The sequence below is a fragment of the Amaranthus tricolor genome, chromosome 12, assembly GCF_026212465.1.
Source record: "Amaranthus tricolor cultivar Red isolate AtriRed21 chromosome 12, ASM2621246v1, whole genome shotgun sequence".
In the NCBI taxonomy this organism is placed as follows: domain Eukaryota; kingdom Viridiplantae; phylum Streptophyta; class Magnoliopsida; order Caryophyllales; family Amaranthaceae; genus Amaranthus; species Amaranthus tricolor.
Genome location: NC_080058.1, coordinates 10073093 through 10086997, shown reverse-complemented (window position 1 = coordinate 10086997; position 13905 = coordinate 10073093). Strand labels below are relative to the sequence as shown.

Here is a 13905-nt window from a genome sequence, read left to right as displayed (position 1 = left end):
TCAAATCAGAGATTTATTTGGGTTTTTCTATTGCAACATCATAGATTATAGATATTGAGTTGTTACATACCCTTTTGATTTCCATACATAGATTTATACTAATGTTACATATTGATCTATCTTCTTAGATTGTTATGTCCTTTTTTTTTTGCTTTATTTTCTTTAGGAGTTGGACTCTAGGCAATTTTAACCATTAGTTGTGAGCTTTGTAAAACAAATGTAATTATTTTGTCTAGTTTTATTCTGCAAATGCGTAGTTTGTTGTACTCAAGACATAAGCAATTAAGTATACGAAATCCTTACAAACAATTCGATAAAAAGTCATCTTTTAACCGCGCCTCTATCTAGAGTATTAACCTCATAGTTCAATAAAGGATTCTTTAATTGGTATCAAAATTCAACTCACTATTTTGAAAATTTAACAATTTGTTAGAAATCAACTCTTTGGAAAATGGCTCAATTATATAGTTGTTCTTCCTACTAACCTCCTTATTTCAACAGTGACAACTTCGCACTCTATAGTAACATGAAAAAGATGTTATATTATAATAACATCAATATTAAATTTGGGAGAGAAATGCTTACATGAAAAGTGAGAAATGTGCATCTTCAAAAAATGGGCTTTTATTTTAGTTATAGATTAGCGATATAGATTACACGTTATAGATGCATAGATATGATTAGTATAGACAAATGTGAAATCATGCAACATATCTATCACACATATTGAAAACTCAATGTTTAATTAGATAACTTCATAGAATCACCAATAGTTTTTGATAATTAAAATCTCATAAAACCAATAAACTTTGATTATCAATTAATTTTTCTCATATAAATGTTTTTTTATCGTTGATGAAGCCCTACATTCTTAAACATAATTTTTAAGGCTTTTCTTTTTTTTCACAATATAATTACAGTTCATCTCTAAACGAATCTATTTCACTAGTAGACATGCTTCCGTTATCAGATTGATTTTTGATTTTCTTATCAAACTTATGTTTCTCTATGAAGTTGATAATATTTTTCTTGGTTCTTTCTCCTGTGTACTTAATTATCTCCTTCATCTCTTTTTTTGATGAAATGTAGTACATTGTAGGATAGCTATTTACCTTGAAAATACTGCTAGGGATATCATTTGCAGTTGCATCCTACAAGTAAATCAACAAAAAACGATTTAGATTAATGTTGGAAGGGGAATAAGGCTTTTGATAAAAAAAAAAATTAATAATAAAACTTTTAATATTGAATTGTATGTCTAATGCATAACATTGTAAATAGTAGGCAAGGTTTCTCAGGACATATACAGATATAAGTGTTTGGTCCATCTAATACAAATACCCAAAAATTACCTAGTATTATAACATAATACATGACAAGGTTGCATACACAAGACTTCTTAATCCCACCTACATGACGAGCCGCTTAAGAGAATGTGCAAAGGCATGCTTTCTTCTCATAAAGGAAGAAAGTTTCCCCAAATCGGACAAAACAAGATCTTTTGCACTAAATGCCCTACTTCACACCCAATGAAGGGTTGCTACGTCAAAGGACATAGTTGACTCTACACATACAGTTAAGAAAAAATGTCTTGGACTATAGGGAATTTCCAACGGTACACACAAGGGTCAAGTAACACATTCTTTAGCGAAATAGGGTTTCTTCGACTTTGAGTCAATGATACATATAATTACAACATTCTGTACCATAAAGGTAACCTCACGTCCATAATTACACTCATTTATTGTTGCAGACTCTCAATCATTTGTGAACAAGCATTTATTATTCTTACATTAACTCTTACATTGACGAGTTTTATTAATGTCTCATGCCACAAACAAACCACAACAAGTCTCCCCAAGATAAGGCTAGCGCACTTGGAATTAGACATCCTAGGTACTTAACCAGCATTTGACTTGAGTGAGCATCATAGGCTTTCCGCGAAGTCAAGCTTGGGCCCTTCAATATTTGTTACTTGTCCAAGTCTAGTCACTAAGAGTAGTTTTATCGCAAGAAGGGCTTGGATAGCAAAGGTAAGACTCTCACCAACAAACTCACTGATATAACTCCCTTTCTTAATCCAATTTACACGAATCAGAATAGTGTTTTATCTAGTCCTAAACAGAATTAAGAATTAAACTATTAATTATATAACACGTTTAATATCTTTTTGCCTAATATGATTTTGAAATGGTAGTCTTATAACATGTTTGCTTTATACAATGAGTATTTGAGGTGCATTAGAAGTAATAATAACTTACAAATTTAGCAATTAAGACATTAGGATCCTTTAGGTAAGAAAGAGCAACTTCATTCAAGATTGGAGCAAGCTTCTTACAGTGACCACACCAAGGCGCATAGAACTCTAGTAGAACTGCAATTTCCAACACATCAAGAATTGAAAGTCAATATTAAAATGTTTTATCATCTTCTTTAGCCACGTATGTTCCTATATTAAAATTTAAGATTACATTATTCACCGTAATACATAAAAAGTTACTTTTAAAAGTTGGCGGAATGAGCACAATAAATCTTAATCTAAATAGAGGGTAGGATGATGCGAAAATTTGCCTTAAAAACCACTACCAAAACTAATGTTCTATGCAATATGAAAATTGAATTTTTTCAAGGGTGAAAAGCAAAGCCTTGAGAATGAGGTATTGTCTCAATTAGAGCAAGTACCACGTTCTTTAGTAAGATCATAGATTCGATTCTCACCTAACTCTTCCCTTCTCTCAGCCTATTATGTAATCAAATAAGGAAAGCTTAACCTTTTAGACGATCCATGTAACTATTACAAACTAATAATATTACAATTACAACATAAGTATAATTGTAGTTGTTGTATATAGTGCCTTAAAGAGTCATAATACTAATGTGTGGGTATATGGGTGTGCAAAGGGTATGAGTATAGTATTTCTTGAGCTAATGTAGTGCCAATTGAGTGAAGTAGAAAAATATTGAGGTTTAAACCAAATCGCCAAAGTTGAGTCGATTTCTTCTTCTACCTCAATTAATTTTAGCAACAAAAGTCGAGTCAGCTTTTCTCGCTATGACTATAAAGTCAACTCAGCTTAGAGTGTTTGTTCGTTTTAAAGCTTGCTATATTACATGATTTCAGTTCATAGTTATATAAATGTCTAATACATAAATTTAGATATATTCTAATCCCTTAGCTTATTTTGTCTTAATTGTAATCTCAGGAACCCTCATTTTCTTTTCTCTAAATCTTTGAATCCCTTTCATAGTAATACATTAAGACATGCAAGAAAGCTTCAATTCAGATCAATTACTAGTAATCTATATTAGGGAGGACGTATCTAACACTGGGTGAATATCGATAAACCTTATATGCCATTTCATTTGTTGATTTCATTCTTGCATTTTCAATTTAATTAGTCTTTAGAAATTTTGTGTTTTTCTCAAATTCAACTGAGAATTAAATCATTAGCACTTGAGATTTTAATGAGGTGCTTTAACTGACTTTTGGTTACCAAGAAACACCAGTAGCCATCGTTGAATTTGACAAACAAACTAAACAAACATAATCAATACACAAACCGAAATTCTTTGATGTGATTAAAGATAGGTTTATATCACTTAAGGCAATAGAAAACTTGACTCATTGAAAGCATTATTGACTTTCCTTTTGTGTAATTTCTTCCACTACTTTACAAGAAAATGATAAAAGCAATACAATTAATTTAATTACACTCCTTATACTAGAATGTAATTGTTTTTACAGATGATGAAATTAGAAATATTCCATGTTTCTTATTTATGACATGAGTATGAGATAACTAGGCAGAATAAATTTATGAGTTTTTAATGTAAATTACATGTATTTTTTATAGAGATATACGATCCTAAGATATACACAATAATAGCGTCGCACACAAACACGCATGTCTAATTGTGCTCGAACGAGTGAACCCACGCTCGAACGAGCATACTACCTGAATTAAGTTCCAAAAGTTTATGCCTCTCACAAACCTAAATTGCTAAAACAAGCACCAATGTGTGCTTGAACAAGCGGGCTTGGGTTCAAGCAAGCATTCAACTCTTGGATCTATTGTCCTTTTTACAACTTTGCTTAATAAGCTCATGGACTTTTTATAGAGTGTCTCATCTACACTAAGTTTTGAATAGTTTTATTCAAAATTATACACTAACCATTGAGTTTCTTCAGAATTAATTTCTCCAAGGATATTTTATGCTTCACTTTGGGCTTGTTTTGCGAATAGTTATTAGTTGCAGTTGTTTATTAGTTTGCCTAGTTAAAAGTATTGGCTGATAAGCTATTTGTTTATGTCAGCTATTAAAGAGGTGTTCCGTAATAAGTAATTGTTGGTTGTTGGCCGTTTATTAGAGAAAAAGTAGTAAAAAACAAAAAGTCAATACAAAAGCTATTGCTAATAGATTCTTGATTTTGACTATAAAGCAATATTTTTAACTAGTTTAAAAGTCATTTTCCAAATTCCTTTTTCATCATTTTACTTGAGTTCATGCATTCTTTTTTTTTTTTTTTTTTTTTTTTTTTTTTTGTTGTTGTTGTTCTCATTCTCAATATATATTTGCTTTTAGAGCTAATTTTTGACTATGAATTCTTTTTTTTTTTTTAAGGTTGACTATGAATTCTCTTTAATCTATATAAAAAAATGTATTCATGTAGGATGTTAATAAATTCTTCTCAATATATAATTTTCAAATATCAACTTTTTATGAATGTTTAAAATTTACAATTAAAGTCATTATTTGTCTTTTAAGTTTATATTTGAATCTAAAAAAAGTAAATGAGAATAACAATATAGAACATTGAGATTAATAAATTGAAACAATTTTTTACTTATATTATATTCAAATCATAATCAAGTCTAAAAAACTAAAATTTTATATTAGCATTTTCCAAGAAAAAAAAGTAGATCATAGATATGTACCTTCTTTTCTAGAGTTATATACCATGTCATGGAAGTTTCTATGGACTACCATCTTTACAGGTTCGTTATCTTCTAGAGGAATAGGTTGTGATCTTATGTATTCCTCTATTTTTCCATCCTACAAAAATTAAATATCGTTAGAATGAGAAAAATGACATAAGATATCTTTACAAAAATTATAAAGAAAAATTACCAAGAATTTCTTGAACCAAGGCACAACTTCATCTGGTCCCACATTTGCTTTAACATATTTTTGAGCACCATTCTTTTGTATGTAGATGAGAGGAACTAAGGATTTGTCGAGCTTATAAAACTGTTTTCATAACCATTTATTATATCATTCAATTTAGAAGACAACTTATTAGATCGATTAATTAATGTATCTAAATATAAAATAATTAAATACTTTCTTCTTATCAAAGATATATTATGCCTTTTAATTTATATAATCCCAAGTCTATTATTTTTTTCAACATTGTGGCCTCTTGGACCGCCGGTACGGTGATCATTTATAGAGACTATTGATTGGCTCTACAGATCAATACTAGTCTTTCTGATACAATTTGGTCTCACTCTTGTGCACCTAAAAAAACTTTCCAAGAGATCACGCATCTTAAGATTGGTCTCTATTAATCACACTTAATATAATGGTTAGCAAATTGGCTCACTTGAAAAAACAATTCACCTTATAAAATATGTAGTTATCAATCATTTTTAAACTCAATATGAGGTATCACTCTTTCCCGACAAATCATGGGTCAAGATTGTTTTGTAAATGGCTTTTAGATTGACTTGTCCAATTAACTTAAAAGTCAACGAAAAAGTTAACACTTTTTACCGGTTAAATAAACCAACAAAAAGAATCAAATAACCTCATTAACTATACACACAAAGTAGGGGGCAAACATTTAAATTTTCATTCTCTACTTACAAAACTATACTCATAACTACTAAGCTAGTAACGTCTATCTATTACTCTCTTTGTCCTTCATAATATTCTCTTGTCATTTTAGGTACTTTTTTTGTTAATCCTTAGAAAATCTTTCTATTTATATCATATATTTTGGACATGATTAATCATATTTAACCTAATTTTAAGATTTTATTAATACTTATGATCCCCATATATCATCCATTAACTTCATTTTAACATTTATATATTTTTTTTTATTGTTCCTACATGTTTTCCATTAACTTTATAAAACATTTATTTAATGACTATGATTTTCATGTTTTTCTCACTAATTTTATTTTAATATTTTTTAATGCTTATAATCTCCAATTTTTCTTTATGAATTAATTATTTAATAAAATAATAAATCTATTATTTAAAAAATTCTATTTTTTTCATTTCGTGAATATTCATTATCGGAGCATCAATAAAAACCGAGTGAGTATAAATTAGACAAAATATTTTTTTATATAATCACTCAACTAACTTTTAGGGTTTGGCCTATTATAGACCGACCTTTTGATCTGACACCACCATTGATTATTTAATTAAACTAGATCACAATTTTAGGATGAAAATAATCTAAAAAAAATCGTTTCATCATGAGATAGGCCTATATAATTTGTTTGTTTCTCTATATATATGTTGTATAATGATAAAAAAATTGAGATCATTGGTTAACCTTAAGAATTCTTTGGCTTGGCTCAAGATCACCAAGTAAGAAGCTTGTTTTGCCACCTTTAAGTAGATAAGCAATATCATTAAATTTGGACATCAGTATTGCAGCATTCTCGTTAGTGAAGTTCAAAATCATTGTGACCTGTCACAACACAAAATGTTAATTTGTATATCAAATTCTTTTTTTTTTTTTTTTTTTTGAAATGTAGCTTTGATTTAGAAAATGCATAATTGTCGACCAATAAATTAAGTTTGATAAAAAGATACATCTAGGTCTAGCAAAAGTTAATGGACATGCTATCTGATTTGAGTCTAACTTAAAATATGGATTTCGATTGAGTAAATGATACGATACGATCGGATTTGATTTGTTTGTAAAATAGATAAGATTAAGGTTAAAATTTTAAAATTGAAACGAATACATGAGTTAATTTTGAGTCAAATCAATCTGTATAACTTGAACTTAATTCATTTAATACTTTTTATTTTTCATTGTAAATACAAAATAAATAACTGTTAATTAAAAGTTTAAAAAATTAAAGCCTAATTAAACAAATAGGTCAAATAATTGTCTTAAGTTTGTCTATTTAAATATAATGAATGAGTTAAGTGGATTGAAATCATGTTGACATGGTGTGTTATAACTCGGGTCAGGATTGTGACATATTTATATATAATCCAAATGCAAACTTGACCCAATTTAATCTGTTTGACCGACATAAATACCTTTGATAGTGAGTTAGGATTGTGCGCATTCCTAAAATAAAATTATCTCTTAATATAATATACTAAAATTATGAAAACAAAAAAATAAAAATGGATTTTGAATAGGCATTACTTACCTTGGTCTTTTTGTCTTCATTTGAAAAGAATTTAGTAATGTAAGGATTGCCAGGTTGTGTGTCGTATATGATGACTGAAGGTGCACCCTCTTCTTCGATAAACTTTTCCATGGCACCTAAATCAAAATTCTGTGCACCCAATCTGTATTTAGTTATTATTATTTAACTATGCTGCTTTTGTTTGGGTAATTGTGCTTTATTAATTAATATGCGCTTTTACTTGAATTTGCTACATTATGAAAATTATAATTAATATTTTCTATCAAGAAAATGATGTTATGCATCATTTTTTTTTAGGATGTGTTTGGATGAAAAGAAATTAAGAGAAAGAAAGGGAAGAGATTTAGAGGAAGAAAATTTTTTTATTTGAATAGCAAAATATAAAAGAAGGGATTTTAAGGGGAGAGAAATTGGAAGGATTTGGTCGACACTTCTTATTAAAGTTCCAATCTCTTCAAAATTAAAAAGATTTGAAGGAAAAAGTCATTTTTTTCTTTCTCTTTCATTCCCTCTTATACCAACAAAAGCTATTTCCCTTTTATTTCTCTTTCCTTCTTTAGCCTTTCCTTTTTTCTCCTTATCTCCCTTTTTTTTCAAAATTATTATTCAAATATAGTATTAGTCGTGTAAGGATCACTTTTGTATCCGCTATAGTATAAATGTAAAAATCTAATCCCTTCATCCTATTAAAAAGTTCAAAACTATAAATGAACATAATTCCTTAATTTTCTCTTTACTCCTTTTAATTATAGAAAATTCCTTTCAATTGATCAAAATTAATTACTCTTTTATATTTGTATTTTGAAAAGGTTATGCATAGAAAAACTTTGATGAGAAGTAAAGAACATTAAATATACTAAATAACACTGTCTTTAAATAGTACTAGTTTCATAGAGTTTAATAGTTAAATTGAAATAGATAAAGAGAAAATTTAAAATGGTTGCACTTTTTTGTAACAGAGAGAATACTTTATATGGAAATTTGAGCTAATAAGATAACGAGAAATTTTGAATATATAAGAGTATGTGAGCTTAAAAGTCTTGAATAGACTTACATCGTATTATAATATTTAAATAGTCAAATCAACTTATTAAAGTAGAATACAAATTAAAGGAATACACGAAAGGCCTATAATATTTCATATGGACTAAATCTATACAAAAATTAATTGGTATGCAAGAGTCTAAAAAAATAAATGTAGCAAAAAATATAGAAAGACATGAATAAAATTGATAAAATACGGATGAAATAAAAGGTCCCACAATTACCTGAAAATCAAGAAATAATTCATCAAATGGCTTAAGCAATCTAATGAAGGGTCCTTTGACTAAAAAATCACCTCTTGGAAGGAACTTAGCATCCAACGTGTGACCAAAGTCGTAATCGTTTCGCAATTTTTCAGCCAACTTGGTAAAGTTTTCATATTCCTCCCCTTTAAATTCTGGGAAAACTCCTACCTACATTGTTTCAGAAATCCAACCATGTAAAATATAAGTATAATTTTTACCAAAGAAAAGTAAATATTCAAATTCTTTTCAAATAATAAAAGAAATTTAAAGAAAAGGGAAAAAAATGGGCCAATTTAGCTAAATTAAACCTATTTTTTACTAACTTCATGTTATTTTTCTTCTATAAGTATATTATTGAATTGATTCAAACTTATTTTGGTTGGAATCGACTTATTTTTTGAAGGCATAAGATATTTTTGAAAATTACTAAATTATTTAAGGTGATAACAATTATGGTACTTTAATAATTAGGCCTGATATTTTCTAGCCAAATATAGTGGGAAAGAATTAATTGAGTGTGACGGAAAACTCTAAGCTTTTTTTTTTTGGTAGGGGAAAATTCTAATCTATTATTTTCTTTTTCTCTATTTTCTCAGTTCCATTATACTTGTTTTATTTGACTTTTTATACAATTCAATATATTATTTTATTCTTTTATATGTTAACTTATACACATTTAAAAATTATAAAAACTAAATCTCTTATTTGGTTAATAATATAGGAGAGGAAATTGAAGGGATTAAATGAATAAGTTCTTTTAATGTCTCAATCTCTCCAAAGTAGAAAAGATAACTGAAGGGCAAATTCTCATCTTCTTTCCTTTCTCTTTTCTTTCTTTTAAACAAAAAAGAGTTTTTTTTTTCTTCTCTACCTTTGTTAGAGTATATAATATATTATGAGGCTTTGTCTTTTACCATCGGCTTAAGCCTTTGATTGCATTGAATTGGTTCCTTGACATGATATTAGAGTCAGCGTGACAAGTGGTCACAGGTTCGAATATCAACTAAAAGTTTAAAGTGATGGTTGAAGCCCCATAATATCTTATATCGTTTAACATTCTTTTCCTTCCACCTTCTCCTTCCATTTTTTTCTTTCTCTCTAAAATTATTATCCAAATTAAACATAGTGTAATAATAAAAAGGAAAAATCACAAGAAATTACATAATATATATCACCTTTTTCAAAAAAAAAAAAACCTTATTTATTTATTTGCAAAAAACTACCTTACACTTCACCTAAACCTTTGCAAAACACTACAACTTAATGAGATCCTTTATTAGTTGACCATCAATTGGAGGTAGTTTTTTGCAAAGGGTTGAGTCATATAAGATAGGTTTTTGCAAAAGAAATAAATTAAGTAGTTTTTTGCAAAAAGTGATATACATTAGATTGTTTCATGTAATTTTTCATAAAAGCAGAAGACACTAACAATGAAAGTGTTGTTAGGATGAATAAGAGTAGCAGCATGATGAGCAGATTTAATCTCAACAGACGCAGGTCCAAATTGTTTGATTACATATTCAACAATTGCTTCAGCTTTTCGAGGTCCTTCATATTCGTCTTCAACTATTTTACCTCCATTTCTTATTATTTTAAGTGTTGGAAAACCTCTTATTTTTATATTTCTTACGTCATCCTTATTTGCTGGTTCGAAAGCATCGTATTTTGCTAGGGTTATTGGAGGATCATGCTTTTCCAAAATAGAAGCTGCCTTCTCATACTGTCACACATTATTATAAAATGATGAGTGTTTTAATTTTTTAGTAACAATTTAATGAAAAAAGTTTTCACAATTTCGATTAAAATGTTACGTATAAACTGAAACAATGAAAGTAGTGGATTTTTTTAGTTACACTTCAATGAAAATACTTTCACAATTTCTATTAAAGTGTTATCGTATCCACTAGATATGCATGTTGTTATTAATTTTCAAAAAATTCACTAAATGCCATTATGCACATTAAAGTTCTTAGAAAAATGTATAAATTAACTTTTAATTCATAAATATCATAATAAAACTAATGCCCGTGTACTATTAAAGTGGTTTTCTATTTTTGATTTTTAAAGCCATATCATATATATATATATATATATATATATATATATATATATATATATATATATATATATATATATATATATATATATATATATATATATATATATATATATATATATATATATATATATTCTATAATGAATTAAAAAATAGTCATATATATTGAAACACTGAACATGATGATTTTAAAAACTATCAACTAAAAAATAAAAACTGTTTTTTCTGATATTTTAATTTTAATTTTTAGTTTTGTAGAAAAAAGTTGAAAACTGAAAACAAAATACAATAACAAACGAGCCTCAAAAGGTTTATTTTTGTTTCTCCAATTCTCTCTAACTTAACAAACTCTTACGAACAACTCTACTCATGGCGAGATAGATTTTAAATATCACTTTTTTATAATTAAAGTTTGTGTTTTAATTTTCTATGTTGTCAATTTTAAACATTCAAATTGACATAAAAATATCAAAAAACTAAAAATAAGTATTTATAGTATATATAAAAGTTGTTTTAATTACTTTAGATAGTCTAATTTATAATTGTCTCGTAATAATATCATCTTAAATCAGCATTTCAAATATGAAAGTTGGTGTTTTCTATTTACTCATTGCCCTAAACAACTCAACAAAACCAAACGCTTACACTTACATGAGCCAAAACTTTCATGATTACAAATTTACATTTATAAAATGTAAACAAATTCTTAATTATTATATCATTGTTATTATATTGTTCATTTTATAGAAGTATATAAATATTATCGATAGTTGTTTACTAATAAATTTATTTCAATGTTTACTTTACAATTTGTAAAATGCGGGTTTTTTTTCAATATAATGCACTCTTATTAGTGAAAATTTGCTATAATAATGGATTATAATTTGAATGTGACTAATAGTCCTAACTCATAATAAAGATATAGTAAAGAATGTTACCTCCGGAGCAAGAGATTTGCAAAACCCACACCTAAGACCAATAAATAATAAAGAGATTTGATAAGCAAAAAGTGTATATTTACGTTTTTTTTTTTATACAAAAATATGGAGAAATAAGTTATAAAGATAACTTGTGCAATGCATTTACGAATAATAATTTCTTATTAAGTACTTCCAAAAAAATAATTTATAATAATTTATATATTTAATTCTAATATTAAGATATAGATCTTTCATTGAAGTATTAATTGCATCAAGCTAAGTTCACGCTACATGAAAATTGAATTTGACTTTTCCAAAAACCAATTAATAAGTATAATCTATCACAAAGAAGCGCTTATGCTTGATATATGTATCAATGGATCTTTAGGAAATTCATTTAAATATGATATGTGATAATAAAATTTAGAAAATAGGCCTGAACAATGCAAATAAGAAGGAGAAGGGATAATCCACATACAATTACAAATGATGTTCACTATATTAAAATCAATTAGTAGTAGCCGGACTTACTCCTATAATTTATAAGTGATGTATATTGATCATCTTTTTTTCTGATGCGAGACAACTCACATGTGGATGACAAATAGACACTTTTACAATGTGTAAATGATAAAAGTTATTGTTAAAGCCTTCTAAATTATAATATCTCTGCTTGGAATTAGTTGCTATTTTTTCATAGTAATTATTATTCATCAATCATATTGTTTTACTTTTTATTATTTACACATAAAAAAAATATTTAAATAGAATTTTTTTTTATCATCTCAATGCATATATTTATAATATCAACTTCTTACAATTTTTAATCACGTCTAATAAAAGATATTAAATATCATAATAGTACATCAAATAATGTAAAAACAAAAAGTATAACAAGTATTTCCAATTAGAGTTTGTTTGCTTTATTAGATTGATGTGGAAATATGTAATATATATTCTATATAAGGACATAGCAAAAATAACACAATAATTTTGATGACAGTGTGCGTTTTTTGGGTGTTTGATAATTGGTTGTTGGTTGTTGGCGGTCGGCTTTTTTAGCTAGCTTGTTTGATTAGTTAGAAATGTTGGTTGTTTTGTTGGCTTTTAAACTAGCTGAAAAAGTCAACTGTTTGTGGAGTTGTCTGGTAATTTGAGTACTGACTGTTAGCTGTTTATTAGAAAAAATATGGGCCAGCAAGCCAAAAGTCAACCAAAAAAGCTAGCTGAAAAAGCTTTTTTATTTTGGCTTAAAAACCAGTTTTTCAGCAGCTTTAAAAACCATTTACCGAACACTTTTTTTTGACTGTTTGAGCAATCAATAAGCCAAAAGTCAAAAGCCAACTAAAAAGCTAAGTCAAAAGCCATAAACCAAACACCACCTTTATATGTTAGACTCCAATTTTTTTATATCAAAATCTAATTTTATCAATGTTCTGTATCTTATAAATATACTCGAAATATGTTATGCATGATCCAATTTTTGAGGCTCTATATTTTTAGGACCCTATATAATTAAATTTGAGAATGTTGCACGTACCCAAAATCTCCCATATTCATATTATCATAAGACACAAGTTTGTTTTTACGAATAATACCGTATTTAAAAGAGTAAAGAATAGGCGCATACCCTGGAGCATAAAAATTGACAAAAATGAAATCTTGTTTGGCAACAGTTTGAGTGAAGTTGGAATGATCCAAAGTAATTGCAAATTCCTGGCTGATTACTTCTTCCTCTCCAGCTGAAGCTTGAATACTACAAAGTGCTGATAGTAAAGTTAACGCCCTTATAAAAGTCAACGCCATTGACTTTGATATAATGGAAAATAAAGACAAACTAATTTATATTTCATCATTGTCCCTCAATTCTAATGCTTTATATAAGAGATCACTGGGTGTTAATTAGCATATAGTAGTGTATCATATCATTATTTTTGTGATATTGTAATAGTGTCATCATACCAATTATATATATATATATATATATATATATATATATATATATATATATATATATATATATATATATATATATATATTGTGATCCTAAACATCTATTTTTATTTTTATTAACATATAGTCCCTCCAATTAAATTCAGAGGAAATGCGTTATTTCTTTTTTAAGTCAGTTTAGTGTAATTGTCTCATTTCTATTCTAGATAATGATATTTAAAATATTTGCACACCTTATTGTTGTGGTCATTCCTTAATTTGTATATGTGGATGTCTTT

The 13905-nt window shown here is 27.4% G+C and overlaps 1 protein-coding gene across 1 annotated transcript; it reads right to left on the bottom strand.

Annotated features, from left to right (window-relative positions):
• Positions 1–218: 218 nt before the first annotated feature.
• Positions 219–13480, bottom strand: LOC130828551 (protein disulfide-isomerase-like). The gene is made up of 10 exons (XM_057694517.1): positions 13305–13480; positions 11693–11723; positions 10128–10418; positions 8678–8866; positions 7410–7538; positions 6572–6709; positions 5131–5250; positions 4938–5055; positions 2262–2374; positions 219–1151 (listed from the first exon to the last, which is right to left on the bottom strand). The coding sequence occupies exons 1-10, from the start codon at positions 13478–13480 to the stop codon at positions 915–917; spliced, it is 1542 nt and encodes a 513-aa protein (XP_057550500.1). The 3' UTR covers positions 219–914.
• Positions 13481–13905: the final 425 nt, after the last annotated feature.